Source organism: Vipera berus, assembly GCF_964194415.1.
Source record: "Vipera berus genome assembly, chromosome: Z".
Classification (NCBI taxonomy): Eukaryota; Metazoa; Chordata; class Lepidosauria; order Squamata; family Viperidae; genus Vipera; species Vipera berus.
In genome coordinates, this window is record NC_138205.1 from 51,983,481 (window position 1) to 52,001,166 (window position 17,686).

The 17,686-nt window shown below is 42.4% G+C and overlaps 2 protein-coding genes across 2 annotated transcripts in view; one reads left to right on the plus strand and one right to left on the minus strand.

The window, feature by feature from the left end:
• Positions 1–17,686, plus strand: part of PSME3 (proteasome activator subunit 3) — a 449,122-nt gene that overhangs the window by 387,710 nt on the left and 43,726 nt on the right. The gene's annotated exons all lie outside the window — the stretch shown is intronic.
• The window catches only part of BRCA1 (BRCA1 DNA repair associated), a 75,701-nt gene that overhangs the window by 33,228 nt on the left and 24,787 nt on the right, over positions 1–17,686 (minus strand). The window contains exon 10 of the mRNA XM_081343741.1: positions 7,885–10,995. Coding sequence (XP_081199867.1) covers positions 7,885–10,995 — 3,111 coding nt within the window. The remainder of the gene's footprint in view (positions 1–7,884; positions 10,996–17,686) is intronic.

A 17,686-nucleotide genomic window follows, 5' to 3' on the forward strand; every position in this document is an offset into this window, starting at 1 on the left:
CATGGTTTGATTCAGATTATGCAAAACCACACAATCTATTAGTAGCCTAGTATGTAAACAGCAATGGGCTGGTTTTTATTTTTTTTGTAACCTAAGGGCAGGTTATGATTGTATTGGGCTGCTACTGAGTTGCACTTTGATGGAATGATTTAATAGCGAGGTTGGAATGTTGGGGCACAGTAAGATACTAAGCATGTAAATCAGAATTCAAAAGTTATTATAGACTGTTCTGCTTATTCTTTTGCAGAGAGAGAGATTAAATATGTAGGCAACTGATCTCAACCATGTCTGGCAAAATTACTGACTGTTTTGCTGGGAGGAAATCAAAACTGAATTGCTGGGAACTGGAAAACATTATGGTTGGAGTTCATTTGCTAGACTGTGGTATTTATTTGCATATTTTGCATCTTTTTGATAGAGCTTTAGAATGCACTTAAATAAAAGTTTTCCTAGGATTTATAGCCTGATGCAATAATGATTTTCTCTTTTTAAAAAGCTGTACTGCAATGTTTCTTTATTATTGAAGCAACAATAAAGTTTCAGCTGTTTTTCAATAGTTGTAAAAGAACACTCACACAGGCTGGATTTTTTTGTGTGTGGGGGAGGCTAAACTTGTCTGTGAACTTGATGTAGATATGTACGTAAAGGGGGATAGCAATCCATGCTGAATGCAACCTGCCACCCAAATTCAAAACTGACTAAGATAGCTTTCTTTTTATTATTATTTTTTTTAAAAAAAATAGTCATTAACATTTTAATTGCCAGCTAGTTGGCAGGAAGTAGAAACATAGATTATCTGTCCATTTAATTTATAGCTCAGGAGTGAAACAAATGAAGCAAGAACCTTATTCTTAAGTCCATTATCTTCTATGATTGGAATATCTGAAATATTTTGTATTTTATTCCAACATAATATATCCAACTGAGATTGCTCCGATGACATATTTCAGTGGCTGTTTTCCTCTGACCTTAAAGTAAAGCATGTTTACTATTTTGTATATATTTATACTAAAAAGAGTCAGTTAACTTTGAAATGAAGAATGCAAACATGCATTAAAATAGAATTTTTCATAGGCATTAAAAAAGAATAAAAACACAGCCAAATGAAATACTTCAACAGACAGAGACATATTTTAATTCAAGGATTCTCAAACTGATGGACCAAGGTGGCACCAGCAATTTCAAGATTGGGAAAATTTTAAAAAAATGCTTTAAGTAATTAAGTAGAATGTTTGAGTATTACTAAAACTGACAAGAACAGTAGTAGTAGTAATCAGATAGAACGGAAGATATGAAGCTTGAATTGCAAATTATAGGCAGAATAACAATCCAATCAGAAACGTTTCTACCTATCCATCAATGGAGACAATGCAGTGAATCAATCAGTACCTGACAAGGAAGAAACAGTACAGTTCTGGGTGCAGATATGGGATAACCTAAAGAAATACAGCAAGGATGCAGCTTGGTTAAAAGAGATGGATAAGAATTAAAAAACGAAGTTGCAATGAAAGGACTAGTCAAAACAGCAGAAATGGTAGAGAAAAGAGCAAGGAAGATAAAGAATTGAGTAACACAGTCAAAATCTTGGACTAAGAGAGAATTGAGAGAATTAAGAGAGCTAATTTCAATAAACTTAGAGAAGGCTTGGGAAGGATTCCATGGATGAGAATCCTCAAGGGGAAAACAACTCAAGAAGCTTGGGAAATTTTGAAAAGTGAGATAATAAAGGCCCAGTCTAGCACAATACCAACAAAGAGGAAAAATAACAGCTCTCAAAAGAAACCAGCATGGCTGCATAAAGAACTCTCTGATAAATTGAAAGATAAAAAGGACAAGTATAGAAAGTGGAAAGGGGCACATAACTAAGTCAAAATATCAGCAAATAGTCCGAGCCTGCAAAGACGAAGTGAGGAAAGCTAAGGCTCAAAATGAACTAAGGCTTGCGGCCAAAGTCAAAAATAACAAAAAAAGCTTCTTTCAACATGTAAAAAACAAGAAAAAAGTGAAAGAAATTATTGGTCCATTAGTGGGTGAAAGTGGCAAGAAGGTGACAAGCAACAGCGAGAAAGCAGAACTATTCAACTCATTTTTTGCATCTGTCTTTACACAAAGGGAAAAAACAGACCAACCTATCAAAAATAGTGCCATAAAAAACAGAATAGAAATACAAGTTAAGATAGACAAGAAAATGGTAAGTGAGCACTTGTCCAGCCTAGGTGAGTTCAAATCACCAGGGCCAGATGGATTACACCCCAAGGTTCTCAAGGAACTGGCAGACGTGATCTCAGAACCACTGAACTATATCTTTCAAAGATCCTGGAGCACTGGGGAACTACCAGGTTTGGAGACCTGCTGTTGCTGGATTAGAAAGCTGCTGCGGGCCGCGGCAGCTTTCTAATCCGGCAACAGCAGGTCTCCAAATGCGTGTTCGAGCGGCAGTTTGGAGGTCCCGGGGGTGGCTCCGGCGGCGCCCGGGCTGAAGGCGGCGCCGCAACCCAGCGCCCGTCACCCAGCGCCCGTGCAGGTGTGTCCACATAAAAAGTGGAACCGTGCGCGTGTATCCACGCACGCACATGTGCAAAAAACATTTTGTGCATGCGCAAAACATTGTTTTATGCACATGCGCGGATGCACGCGCGCGGCTCCCACTTTTTTTATGTGTGATGGAACCGGTTCCCAGTGCTCTTTTGCTTTTTCAGGTTGCCGACCCCTGATCTAGGTTATTCAGTATTGCTGACAGAGGAATCAGTGCAATGATAAACAGTGGTGACATTGAATCTCCTTGCAAGATTCTTCTCTTGATGTTAACCTTTCCCAAACTATCACTATTGACCTGCAGCCACATCTTCCATTGTGCCATCTATCTTTGCACAAAGCTTCATGTTTCTATTGACTAATTGATTATCCAATCATGTGGCAGGGAGTCAAATGTCTTCTAATTAATCCATACCACATTCAGATTGGTCTTCCTTTTCTTACAGTTTGCTAGAATCATCAGTTAAGAGTTGATCACAGGTGGAAAGAACTTGTTTTCAACTAGATGCTATTGGACTGCATCAATTACAACAGCAGCTAGCGATATGAAAGTTGCTGGTAAGGACGTAATTGGTATGTAGTTGTCTTGCGCTGCCCCTTTTTATGGATCTTTCATATCAGCTGGGTTTTGCCAGGTGTTACCACTATTCAATTTCTCATTGCTGTTAAACTCTTTGGGAACAAGTAGGTGCAAAAAAGGATATTTCAGTCCAAATCTGTGCAATTCATTTCACCTAGTGCTGACCAATTCTTGATCTTCCTTGCCTTTTTCTTCACCATTTCTGCTCTTATTATTTCTTTCATTTCAGCTTTTTTATTCTTATCCACCTCCTAAATCAAATTTGTTCTTGTTGTATTTTGGGGGGTTTATCCCATATCTTTGCTCAAAACTATGCTGTATCTTCCTTTTCAGATGCTCAGTGATTCACTGCAGGCTCTCCATTGATGGATTGATAGAAATCTTTCTGATTAGATAGAAATTAGAGATTTCCCCTACAATTTACAATCCAAACCGCACCTCCGCCCAAACCTGTTCCGCCTGTTCTGAGAGATGCGCGTGCAGCTCTCCAAACCTTTGGAGTGGTGCGTGCGCACCTCCTCCTGTTCAGAGTGGTGCGCACGCACCTCCTCCTGTTCAGAGTGGTGCGCACGCACCACCTCCCGTTCGGAGAGGTGCGCGCGCACTGGGCGACCAGGAGCCGCAGGAGACGGCTTAAAGAGCCGCATGCAGCTCCAGAGCCGCGGGTTGCCGACCTATGACCTAGATCATGGCTATCAAACATCAAAAACATCTACCAGACTAATCCACCTCCTTTACATGGATAGAATAGAGCTGGAAGGGACCTTGGAGGTCTTCTAGTCCAGCCCCCTGCTCGAGCAGAACCTATACCACTTCAGACAAGCGACTGTCTATTCTCTTCTTAAAAACCTCCAGTGATGGAGTGCCCACGATTTCAGAAAGCAAGCTGTTCCACTGGTTATTTGTCGTGTTATGAAGTTTCTCCTTAATTTCAGGTTGCTTCTTTCTCTCTGGTCAATTTCCAACAATTGTTTCTTGTCCTGCTCTCTGCTGCTTTGGAGAATAGTTTGACCTCTTCTTTGTGGCTATCATGTCACTCGTATCTTCTTTTCTTTAGACTAGCAAAACCCAAGTCCTGTAGCCAATCTTCATGTTTTAGTCTCCAGGCCTTTGATCATTTTAGTTGCTCTTCTCTGAAATTTTTCCAAGATCTCAACATCTTTTTTTGTAGTATGGTGACCAAAATTGGTTGCAGTATTCCAGATGTGGTCTTACTAGGGTTTTTATAAAGCAGTACTAATACTTTGCATGATCTTGATTCTATGCCTGTTTGTACAATCCAGGACTGTATTATCTTTTTTGGCTGCTGTTGCACACTGCTGGCTCAAAGTCAAGTGATCATCCACTAGGACTCCAAGGTCCTTCTCACAGCTGCTGCTTTCAAGCCAGGTCTTGCCTAATCTGTACTTAAACCTTTGATTTTTCCTGCCTAAATGTAAAACTTTGCTTTTCTCCACAATGAGAACTGGGCCTAAGATGCAGCCTTGTGGTACCCCACTGCTTATTTCTCTCCATGTGGATGTAGTGCGGTTGAGGATTACTCATTGAATATGGCTTGTCAGCCAGCTACAGATCCATCTGATGGTGTTGTTTTCTATCCCACTTTAGCTTACTAAACAGCAGGTTGTGGTCTACTTTGTCAAATGTCTTACTGAAATCTAAGTATACTATGTACACAGCCTTTCGCTGGTCTACTAATTTAATCATTTTATCAAATAATGAAATGAGATTGGTTTGGCATGATCCGTTTTTGACAAACCTGTGCTGGCTACTGGTTATAACTTTGCTTCTAGTTGTTAGCAGATCTGTTTTTTGATTATCTGTTCCAGGATCCTCCCATGTATTGATGTTACACTGATTGGTCTGTAGTTTCCTGGGTCTGGTTTCCCCCCACCCTTTCTTGAAGACGGGAACTACATCAGCCCTTTTCCAACCCTCAGGTACTTCCCCCGTGCTCCAGGATTTTTGAAAGATATGGTGCAATGGTTCTGAGATAACATCTGCCAGCTCCTTCAGAATTCTGGGATGATCTGAAACTGTATTTAAAAACACGATCTGAAATAGAATCGCTACATAACACAGCTAAAATATTGCTATAGAGTTGGGATTGGATAAATGTGCCATGCTTACCATCAAATGGGGAAAACTAGTGAAAACTGAAAGAATCTAGATGCCTGACGGAAGTAACATTAAGAGTCTGGATGAAGATGATTACTACAAATGCTAGAGTATCCTTCAAGCTGACAACATCAAGCACAAAGAAATCAACAAAAAGGATAGATGTGAATACATGAAGAGAGTGAAGATCTTAAAGTTCAAACTCAGTAGATGAAATAGCATTGAGGCAATTAATTCCTGGGCAGTTCTAATCATTAGATACATAGTTGGTATAATGGGCTAAATTCTAGAACAAAAACCCTGGATAGCAAGACTTGAAAAATAAAATGAAAATGAAACTTGAAAATGAATCATGCCCTTCATTTTCAGAGTGACATTGACAAATTCTACTTACCGGTAACAAGGAAAATAGCTAGGCGTGGAATGTTGCAAGTATATCAGAAGGGTGAAGAAGAAATAAGCTTATTAGAAGAATATCTGAAGAATAGTGAAGAAAATGCACTGAAGCTAGTATATCAAAAAGACTTACTGTGTACTGGAAAGGCCAAACTGGCCTATAAAAAGACCCAAGAGAAAAGCAGAAGGGTCATGGGAAAATAAAATATTACATGTCCAGCAAATTAAAAAAATTAAAACAGATAAAGCAGATAACAAGACCTGGCAATGGCTAAGAAAGTTAAAAAAGGAGACGGATAGGGCAGTTCTGACTGCACAAGACGAAACCTTAAGAACAAGTACAGCTAGTCCTTGACTTATGATCACAACTGACCCCAAAATTTCTGTTGTTAAGTAAGACAGTTAAGTGAGTTTTGTCCCATTTTATGACCTTTCTTGCCAGTTTTTAAGTGAATCATTGCAATTGTTAAGTTAGTGGCAAATTGAGAATCTGGCTACTCCCACTGACTGTGCTTGATGGCAGGGAACAAAAGGGGATCATATGACTCTGGGAGACCCCCACTGTCATAAATATGAGTCAGTTGTCAAGTGTTTGGATTTTGATCTTGACCTTGGAGATGCTGCAATAGTCATAAATGTGAAAAATAGTCATAAGCTACTTTTTTCAGCACCGTTGTAACTTTAAACAGTCACTAAATGAACTGATGTAGATCAAGGACTAGCTGTACATACAAAGTGAGATTCAGCAGACAGCAACAGTTAGCAAGTGCCACCACTGTGGAAGAAGCAGTGGACAACCTGTTAGATGCTGCAAGAAGATTACAGACTGACATTTGTCTACAAGCAACAGTGTAACAAAGTAGCAACAATGAAGCATGGCAAGAAATACCAGTTGGCTGCAAGCTGGTAAGACCATAAAACAGAGAAAGTTATAGAGAATAAAATGCTAAAGTCCTTTGGGACTTTAGAATTCAAACAGACAGGCATCTATCACATAATATGCCAGACTTAACAATTGTTAATAACACAAAAAGTCTGGAAGATGGACATGGCAGTACATGGAGACAGCAGAATACAAGAGAAGGAACTGGAGAAGATAACAAAATACAAAGATCTACAAATCAAAATAGATGACTGTGGCAAAAGAAAGCAAATGTACTTCAATGAGTATTTAGGCACTTTGGGTGCCATCCCAAAACAACTGGATCACCAACTGAATACCATTTGAACTGACAAATTCACCATCAGTCAATTGCAGAAGTCAGTTTTACTTGGAACAGCTTTCATCTTGTGAGAATATCTGTAACACCATCTAACACCCACATCTGCCTATCCCAGATCCCTGGGAAGGATTTGATAGGTAAATAAAAAATGCCAAATTCAGTGTAAACATCTGGCTGATTGTGTGACAAACCATAAGATAAGAGACAAAAAAAATAATCTAGCCATTTGGAATGGATAAGGAAAATAAAAATTCAGATTAAAATTAGAAATTGATTAAAGTTATAATCAAAAATAATGAATTACACGAAGTTCTTTCACCATTTAACATTTTTTTAGGAATTTAAATTGACATGCCAACTACCAGAAATGATATGTGCAAGCACATTGATTTGTGCTTAGATTGTAAGCCGCCCTGAGTCTTCGGAGAAGGGCGGGATATAAATGGGATTAAAATTAAATTAAAATTAAAATGATTAATTTACAACATCCCAGTACTGAGACAATATTTAACAATTGCTAGAAAGAATAAATGCTAATTAAATGCTATTATTGATAGAGCAGATGCTGATTAATAATTTATATGATAAGATAAAGGATAAGTAATGAGAACTGTCTCAAAAATGAAACCCAGATAAAAGAGTTCATTCTTCCAATTAAAAAATGGATGGTTAAATTTTTTAAATCTTATAAAATTTCACAGTATCATTATTTTGTTATGTAAATAAAATGTATTTAACAAAAGTAACAAAATAAAAGTAATTTATTACTTGCTTCAACCTCCCCTGATTTTATTTGGTGGGCAAAACAAATTTATGTATTACTGTAAGCCATGGGTGTTAAACTCGTTATGTCACAAGACGTGTCACAACGTATAACAACTTTTTTCCTATTATCTGGATTAATTCATAAAAAATACCAAGATGAATACTTTTTTTCTCATTGGAGCTAGAAATGTATAGATATTAAAAATTGCAGAAGGTTATGTAAAAATAAAGCAATTCTAGCTAATGCTTGCAATGGCAATATTGTACCTGAATTTGATTGTGAATGTGCATATTCTTCTTGCCCACATTTTAGTTGCTCAATATCACTGGAGACTTCATCACTATGTGAAATGTCTTTGTTATTCCCACTGAGACTGGGAAATTTCTCTTTGGAATTAGAGAATGGGATTAAATCCTTTGAATTACAAGCCTGTCCAGAGACCACAGACACATTTGATTGGGAGGAAAACAAATTCACAGAGCATTCTGATTCCTGGCTTTGGCAGATATCCTCCTTTTTGTGTTTGAAACAACTTCTGCTGCTACTCTTTGATGCTAGCACCTCTACTGGCATCTCCTTCTCTTTCACTGAGTATGACTGTGTGCTTTGCATATTTATTAGTTTCTGAAAAGAAGGAAGTTTTTCCTCTTCACTGGAATCCTCTTCTGAGGATGGCAACTTCTGTAGCAATTTCTGGTAAGTCAAAACAAAATCCTGACTCTTCAACATGAGACTGCATTTGTTTCTGCTATCCAGATCTGTCACATTAGTGGTTTGCTTGTCTATTTTAGTAGGCATGGCCAAGATGTCATTCTTATCCCAAACGTTTGGTGAACCCTTTTCATTTTTGGTAGGTGGGTCCAGCAAGTGGTCTGGTGTTTCTGACAGCTGTTCAAAATCTTGATGCTCCCTTGCAGTACATCCTAAGTTCAGTTTGGAAATCAAGCTCTTAACCCCACCAGTGCTAGAAACAGCTTTTTCTGTGTCATTGTTCAATTGCTTTTCTTCCATAAGGTTCTCTTTCTTTTCAGCATGGATGAATCTAGGTAACAATGGTAAAGAAGTTAAAGAATGTTGCTGCATTAATTCCGTCTGCGGATTCAGTTCCATTTTTTTGTTTTCAATATCTTTGGATTTTGCTTCTTGAAAATGAACTGAACCAGAACTGCTCCCATTAATAAGGTTGAAACTTGTATCATGCAAATTGCTATTTTTCCAGACATTCAAACTTCCAATGCAATCATCTGGACTTTCAATTTTTTTCTCTAACCCTGGAGACTGTTTCTCTTCACCCATTGTCTTTTTACTTTTGGGCTGACAGTCAACTTCTTCATTTCTGGTAACTAATTGCAGAGGTATTAATGAACAATCAGGAAATGGAACTTGCAAGGAACACTGAAGGTATTCATTTTTATGTTCAGAAAAACTGGATGTACAAGATGTTGGTGTTTGGATTGAGGTACTTTTATTTTCCTCGCAAGAAACAACATTGCATTTCTCTTCATGTGTTCTATGTTTGTCCTCTTTGTCAGGGCTTAACTCTTGCAAATGTTTAATATCTACAGCCAATTCCTTTTCTGGACTTTGATGGAGCAAAAATGACTGGCGTTTGCAGCAGCCAAATATATTCTGCATGAAGCCTATATCTAGTTCACTCTCATCAGTTTCCAAATTCAATTCATAACTCCCTATAGCTTTATTGTTGGTTTTAGGGAACTTGCAATTATCTGTGCAAATCCCATCACTCTGTATTATTTGAGAACACACTGCGTATTTCTCAGGTTGATCCACTATGACCTGTTCATCCTTGTAAACTGCTTGTTCTACAGTTCCAGGATGAAACTGCAAGAGTGAGCTCTTGCCTTGGGCATTTGCACTGTGGCTCTCTGCAGTCTCTTCAGTATTCAGTATGTCTTTTACAGTCCCAATCACATGAGGAAATTTTTCATGGTTAGCATAAGCCATGTCTACATTACGAAGGTGCTGCTTATCAATCATGTTGGTATCTGAATAAGACTTTGCTTTCTTCAGATTGCCCTGCAAGACACAGGAATCACCTTCTGTTACAGAGGAAGATGGCATCCTTTCTGAAAGAGAAATGGATTGTTTCAGTTCTCTCTCATCCACATTTCTTTTTCTCTTGGTCGGTTCACTTTGTCTCCTGGCTTCTTTCGTGAACAACTGAAGCTCCCTGTCCCATCTGACCCTCATCTGGCCTTGATTCACTTTTCTCAGCTCCTTAATATCTAGTTCTTCCTCTGTCTCCTCAGATAACATAGGGCTTTTATTTAATATCTGCAGGTTTCCAAGTGGTTTGTTTAATTCTTTACTTCTCTTGTTCAAATAACTACTTTTGTTTTCCATATCTGTTAGGTTCAATTCTGGTAACATGTGGCATTCACTCTGAGCTTGTTTATCTTTATCTCCTTTCAACTTGGATGCTACTTCCTCAACACAGGCTATTACTGAAAAAGCAGCTTCCGTTTGTTCTGCTGGAGATTTTTTAACAACAGCAAAGACTTGATCACTATTTTCCAAAACAGGATCTTCTCTTTCCCCAACTGATTCCTTATTGCTTGCTTTCATATTCTGTCTCTTCCTGAAATCATTGAAATCTAATATTGCCTTTCTCTTTTGTATGAATACCTTTCTCAGGGGTATATTACAGGAATCTTCCTCTGTTTCGATCATAGTTTCATTGTCATTTCTAGGAGGATTCACTATGTGTTTCCTCTTATATGTTCTTCCAAATATTTGGTCAACAGTCTCAGAGGCAGTTAGTTTAGATGAAGGCCTTTCATCTCCACCTATCTTCATGAATTCCCCTTGATTTTCCATCTGTTCTGTCTTCTGAGAAATACAGGAATCAGTATCTGACAAATATGGATCTGCATTCTGAAGAAGTTCTTCACTGCAACCATCCACCAGTGAATTAGAAGAAAGGATCTCCTTGCTTTTGGAAAACCACTCACTGACTTTCTTGATGCTCTGTATCACTTGCTTTCCAGAACTTTCACTCTGGTGGATGTCAAGCATAGTCTGTGACTGTAACTGGTATTCCTTATTTTCAGATACAACTGATGAATTTCCAGCAGATTGGTCAATGAGAGTCTTTTCTCCACCATTATCAATCTGTTCATTTATACTCATATTCATGGCTTCATCAGCCAATTGTATTTTTGTCGTCCTGCAGAATGAGGAAGATGTATGATCCTGTAGGTAACTAAAACCAGATTGCTCCATGCAGGAATCTAGAAAAGGTATATCCTCTTGCTGTTTGACAGTCATGTTTTCCTCAACAATTTTTAAGTTTTCATTGACAGTTTCGGTATCATCTCTGTTTCCCAGTTTTCTCCCTTTTAAGGCTCCACATATATCTAAAAAAGAAAAAATAATAATAAATATCAACGAATTAGAGGTAGCTTATGCAATACATTTACCACTCAAATTTATTTCATCCTTCCTTGCTGCTTTATTCATTATTATGTGTGATAAAAAACACTTGGCCTCTCTCATTCCAAGAACACAATTCATACCAATAGAATACAATAATTGTAGCTCAATGTTGAGCTATAAAGTCTTTGATCCTTCTGAACTTGGTTGTTTCCTTGTGGATGTTTCATTACCAAATTAGATAACATCATCAGTGCTAAGCAGTTGGTATTGTCAGGAATTGTGCAGAGACTTCTTGAGCTAACAAGCACTTGCACAGACATTGAAGGGTACTGAGAGCAGTAAGAGTCACACAGTAACCACACAGATACACTGAGGTGTGAAAACAAAATACTTTACTGTTGTGGTGTAAAAGAACAAAGCACAGCCAAAAAACAAACAGTCCAGGTCATACACGATAGCAACAGTCCAAAGAATATTCCAAATACAAAGTCTTCTTACCGGTCCAAGGGTCAAAACACAGTTGTTCAGGTTTAACACAGTAGTAAACCAACAATAGCAATAACAGAGCAAAACAGCAAGAGCAGAGAGAGAGACTACGTTCCTAGCTCCCTCTTATGGCCATTTGAAAACTTACACACCCATTGGCCAATTAGCACCTTAAAGTTATAACATGATGGTTTATATATTTCCAACCCAACCAGGTAGGCTATAACCATATGCCTAACAGGTATAATGTTAATCTTGGTGTTAATCTCTGCTCATGTGCATACTGATTGCTTGCTAGTGAGGAAGTGTTTTGGTCTTTTTGTTTCCTTTTTGGCTTTTGATTGTTTCTTTTGAATGGAATGTAGATATTGTTTATCACTATGAGACTGTTGATGGCCAATTTATTTAAATGCCAGTCTTCCAGGAATTCTGTAGCAGTTTTGGACTTGACTTGGTCTAGGATCTTCAGTCTCACATTTGAAACTAAGTCTGTCTATGTGTTGTTAAATCAAGGAGTCTGACTCCATTTTTTTCTTCTGAGGCTGCTTGGTCATTTGGTTTACTTAGGATGTTTTGGATGGCTTCGGTTGGTTTGAGTACTACAGTCTCCAATCCCTGGTCCATGGACTGGTACTGGGCTGCAGCATGCCAGAAACCTGCAGCATGCGAAACCACGCCCCCTCTGGTCTGCGGAAAAACCTCTCTCCACGGAACCAGTCCTTGGTGCTCAAAAGGTTAGGGGCCACTGTAAAAATGTGATGCCATGAGTCATCTACCTTTCTGGATTTGTGGACTGGGGGAGGGAAGAGGAGGAGATGGTCCCGCATGAGTGGCAGGTGAGCAACTCCATTTGTGCAAGTGGTGAGTACACACACATGCCACTTGTACAAATGGAACTTCTGTGGCCTGGTTCTGAACGGGCTATGGCCCAGTAATGGGCTGCGGCCCAGGGGTTGGGGACCCCTGATCTACAACATACAATGTAAAAATTAGCCACTATGGAGGACAAACAGGCAAAGCATATCAATGAACATCAACTAGTATTTAGAAGATATGATAAAAACTCCTTAATTTCACAACAGTTGGACAGACTTAACCATAGTTTCAACTGAGAAACTGTGAAGATCCTATAGCAAGCCAATTCCAAATATGCTAGGGAATTCCTGGAAGCCTGCAAATTGGCCATCAACTACAAACTCAGACAAACAAGCTAACAGTAAACAGAGAGAAAAATATACATATATACAGGGCTTTTTTTCTAAAAAAAAGGTGCCGGAACTCTCATCTTGTTATTTATTTATATAATTTTATTTATATATTTATTTATATAATTAAACAATTATATATTCAATTCTTAACATACATTTTGTTCCATATATAAATATAAAAGCATGATAGGCTCTGTATTTGTACGATGGCCGATTATCTCAGTGTGCAGAAACATGGATAACTACAAACAAAAGTTGCAACCCCTCTCCTTTTCACTGCATGGGAGTTCAGACCTGCGATGAACTGGGCTGATAGATCTAGAATCTCATATAATTATTTAGTGACAGCAGTCTATTTTATAACTCTGTAATAATATCAGACACAGGTATGTGATATGCTGTCCAATTCAAAGATTAGTTGTGGATTCAAAGAAATAAGAAATACTGTCAGACTATCTATCTATCTATCTATCTATCTATCTATCTATCTATCTATCTATCTATCTATCTATCTATCCAACTCTGTGTATTTGCATAGTGTGTTTTATCAGTAACTCTGATCACAAGGAAGGAGATGCATGATTCTGCCTCCTGGCCAAGGATTTAGTTTATGAAAAATGAGCATCTGTAAACTCTAGTCTGGCTCTTAAGGCTCCACTCCATGTGGCTTGGATTTCTGTGTTAGATGGCTGCATTTCAGACACCATTCAATAATCTGATTGATACAGGACATAAAATTGAGCCTTGGTGGAGCAGTGAGCTAATGCCTCCTTAAGTAACACCAGCTGCCTGCAATTAGTGCAGGTTCTCATCCCACCAGGCTCAAGGTTGACTCAGCCTTCCATCCTTCCGAGGTAGGTAAAATGAGGACCCAGATTGTTGGGGGCAATTAAGCTGACTTTGTAATAATGCCGCTTGGGGTGTGTGTGAAAGCCCTAATAAGCAGGCATATACATAGAATGAAGGCTACTGCTAAGCTTCTAAGCCGCCCTGAGTCTTCGGAGAAGGGCGGGATACAAATGGAATTTAAAAAAAAATTAGAAACTGAACACTCCAGAAGGTAGAGGTCAACCAGTAATTTATTGTAATCTAATGTGCTGGGCAGCAGCTCTTTGTGGTCAAGTAACAGGCTGTGTGAGGAAAGGAAGGGTGGGACGATGGAAAGGGATCAACCTGCACTGCTGAGCAAGGCAAGAACTACCCTATTTTTCGGACCATAAGACGCACCTGACCATAAGACACACCATGTTTTTAGAGCAGGAAAACAAGAAAAAAAATATTCTGAACCAAATAGTACCGGTATACTAAAACAGGGCTTTTCAACCTTTTCATCCATTGCACCACTTTTAGGACAAGGCAATGTCCGAGTACCACCAGTCGCCCAGTGACTGTTCAGTTACGATGGCACTGAAAAAAGTGACTTATGACCATTTTTCACACTTATGACCGTTGCAGCATCCCCAGGGTCATGTGATTTACATTTGGATGCTTGGCAATCGATTCATATTTATGGTCACATTGTTCCAGGGTCATGTGATTGCCTTTTGCAACCTTCTGACAAGCAAAGTTAGTGGGGAAACCAGATTCACTTACCGTATATACTTGAGTATAAGCCGACTCGAGTATAAGCCGAGACCCCCAATTTCACCCCCAAAAACTGGGAAAAGTTGTTGACTCGAGTATAAGCCGATCCGCCGTTCTGCAAGCCTCTGCCGCCAGCAGAGGCTCGATCCGCCATTTTGCAAGCCTGAATACACAGGAATACCCTGTGTGGCCGCGGCTCTCGGGGAAGCCCTGGCTGTCCGCTTCCTCGCTCCACGCTGCCATTCGGGGCCCGCGCGTTCCCCGGGCAAATCGCGGCGCCCAGCAGGCGAGGAAACACGCCCGCTCCAGTCGGCCCCCCTTCCCTCAGGAGACGCGAAGCAAGTGACCGCCCGGAGCTTACCGAGGACTTGCGCGCGGCCGAGGCTTCGGTGCTTCCAGGATCGCGCGCACCTCTCCCAAGCCGCCGCCCGGAGACCTGCCGAAGTTTGGGGAGGTCTACGTTCCTCCGCGCAGACCTGCCGACGTTTGGGGAGGTTTGGGCGCCTCTCCAAACCTCCCCAAACGTCGGCAGGTCTCCGTTCCTCCACGCAGACCTGCCGACGTTTGGGGAGGTTTGGGCGCCTCCCCAAACCTCCCCAGGTCTCCGTTCCTCCGCGCAGACCTGCCGACGTTTGGGGAGGCGCCCAAACCTCCCCAAACGTCGGCAGGAGGAACGGAGACCTGCCGACGTTTGGGGGGGTTTGGGGAGGCGCCCAAACCTCCCCAAACGTCGGCAGGTCTGCGCGGAGGAACGGAGACCTGGGGAGGTTTGGGGAGGCACCCAAACCTCCCCAAACGTCGGCAGGTCTGCGCGGAGGAACGGAGACCTGGGGAGGTTTGGGGAGGTGCCCAAACCTCCCCAAACGTCGGCAGGAGGAACGGAGACCTGCCGATGTTTGGGGAGGTTTGGGGAGGCGCCCAAACCTCCCCAAACGTCGGCAGGTCTGCGCGGAGGAACGGAGACCTGGGGAGGTTTGGGGAGGCGCCCAAACCTCCCCAAACATCGGCAGGAGGAACGGAGACCTGCCGACGTTTGGGGAGGTGCGCGCGCACCTCCCCAAACCTCCCCAAACTTCGGCAGGTCTCGGACGGCGGTGGCTTGGGAGAGGTGCGCGCAATCCCAGAAGCACCAAAGCCTCGGCCGCGCACAAGTCCTCGGTAAGTTTTTTTGTTGACTGGAGTATAAGCCGAAGTGGAATTTTTCAGCCCAAAAAGTGGGCTGAAAAATTCGGCTTATACTCAAGTATATACGGTAACAATCATGTTACTAATTTAATTTCTCTCTCTCTCCTTCTCTTTCTCTCCCTCCCTCCCTCCCCCTCCCTCTTTCTTTCTCTCTCCTCTCTGTCCCTTTCTCTCTCCCTATTTTTCTCTTTCCCTCTATTTCTCCCTCTTTCTATCTCCATTTCCCTCCCTTTCTTTCTCCTTCTCTCTCCCTTTCTCTCCCTATTTTTCTTTCCCTCTATTTCTCCCTTTCTCTCTCTCCCTCTATTTCCCTCCCTCTTCCTTTCTCCTTGTCTCTCTCTCCCTTTCTTTTTCTCTCCCTCTTTCCCTCTCCCTTTCTCCCTCTCCCTCTATTTCTCTCCCTCCCTTTCTCCTTCTCTCTCTCTCCCTCTCTCTATTTCTCTCTCTCCCTCTCTCCCATTGTCCCTTCCTTCTGTCCTTCCTTCCTTTCTTCCTTCCCTCCCTCTTTGTCCTTCCCTCTCCATGTTAGAGCAGTACCTGCGGAGGCGGCCCTGCGGCCCGGCTTTCTCTTGCAGAAAGCAAGCTAAAACGGAGCAAGGGAGATTGCCAGGAACGCGAATCGGCTGATCTCGCGCTCCTGCAATCTCCCTCACTCGGTTTCAGCTTCCCTTGCTACAAGAGAAAGCAGACTGAAACGAGGGAGATTGCAGCAGCGCCAGATCAGCCGATTTGCATTCCTGGCAATCTCCCTCACTCTGTTTCAGCCTGCTTTCTCTTGTAGCAAGGGATCGCGCAAGAGCAGCTCCAGCTGCACAACTCAGAGCTCTCCAAGCGGCTGAGCGCTGCTTGGCATCGCCTCGACGCCGCCCAAGGGCTGCTTTTGGGCGGCGTTGAGGCGCTGCCAAGCAGCGCTCAGCCGCTTGGAGAGCTCTGAGTTGTGCAGCCGGAGCTGCTCTTGCACGATCTGCCGCCGCTGCGCGCACAACCAGACATGATGGCGTTCCATGGGCCGCCCGCTTCACCTCCGGCTGGGCTGTCCAGGGCGGCGGCAAGAACGGCCCACTGCTCAGCCGCTGGCAGGCGCCTCCAGGGTGTAGAAGCCCACAAACATCTTCCCGGACTACAAATAGCAGCTGGGGCAGAAGAGCCGGGGCAGCCGGGAGCCTGGCACACTCCTCCACTTGCCTGCCGGGGCCGTCGCCACCTCCTGGATGGACGCCCGCCTGCGCCGGCTAGGCCAACACACTCCACGATACTGCCGGCCGGGCGGGGCTGGCCCTGGGCAGCGGCTGCATGATGGGGGCTGCGGCGGCGCCCTGCAGCAGCCTGGTCTACAGCAAGCCATGCCCCCTGCCTTCCCCACCATGCCAAGGAAGCTGGACACCCGCTGGGGGACCTCTTGGACATTGGGGCTATTTATGGGCTGCAGGACTGCAAGTTGTCTGACACAGACACCCCGGGCTGCCTCCCTGAGCTCCCACCCAAGCCCCTGGGGTTCAGCTGCGCTGCCCATTTGGTCCCCCTCTAGCAACAATGCCAGCTGCAGCTCCGTGTCTGGGTTTCATCACACAAGGAAGGCACAGCCGGGAAAGACCAATGTGGATATGGTTCGGAGACACATGCTAACTACCCCCCAGGTCCAGCACCGGGTAGGCCACCAGCTGGCTGACAGGTGAGCATAAGGAAGAAGTGCACATGCACTCTGCAAAACCCACCTCCCACTCCTTGCCCTTAATTATTTACCCAGTTGAGATGGTGCAAAGTTCCTGACAACTAGCCTTCGCTGCAGACAACTTCTTTGTGCAAAGTTTGCTGGCCGGGTTTTTTGGTGGGCTCAGCAGCAATTGGCTTTCAAAATCCAATAGTGCTCCCTCTATTGGATTTTGAAAGCCAATAGGAATTGCTACAGCTTGTTGAAAAGTTTTTTCCCCCCCCCCCAAAAAAGGTGCCAGAACGCCGTTCTGAGCGTTCTATGAGAAAAAAAGCCCTGCATATATACGTATACATACATACATATATGGCTCTGTTGTTACATGTTGATTGGTTGATGGGGTTATTGTTTGTGGATTAGTCGACTGTTTTGTAACATCCTGTGTGGCTGAGGTGTTGGCTGTGTGCCCATTAGTCTTTTGTGTTGTAAAGACCTGGATAATGGGCTGTGTGATGACAAACCAAAGCCCAGGATGTTACACCACAGCCTTCTGCTCAG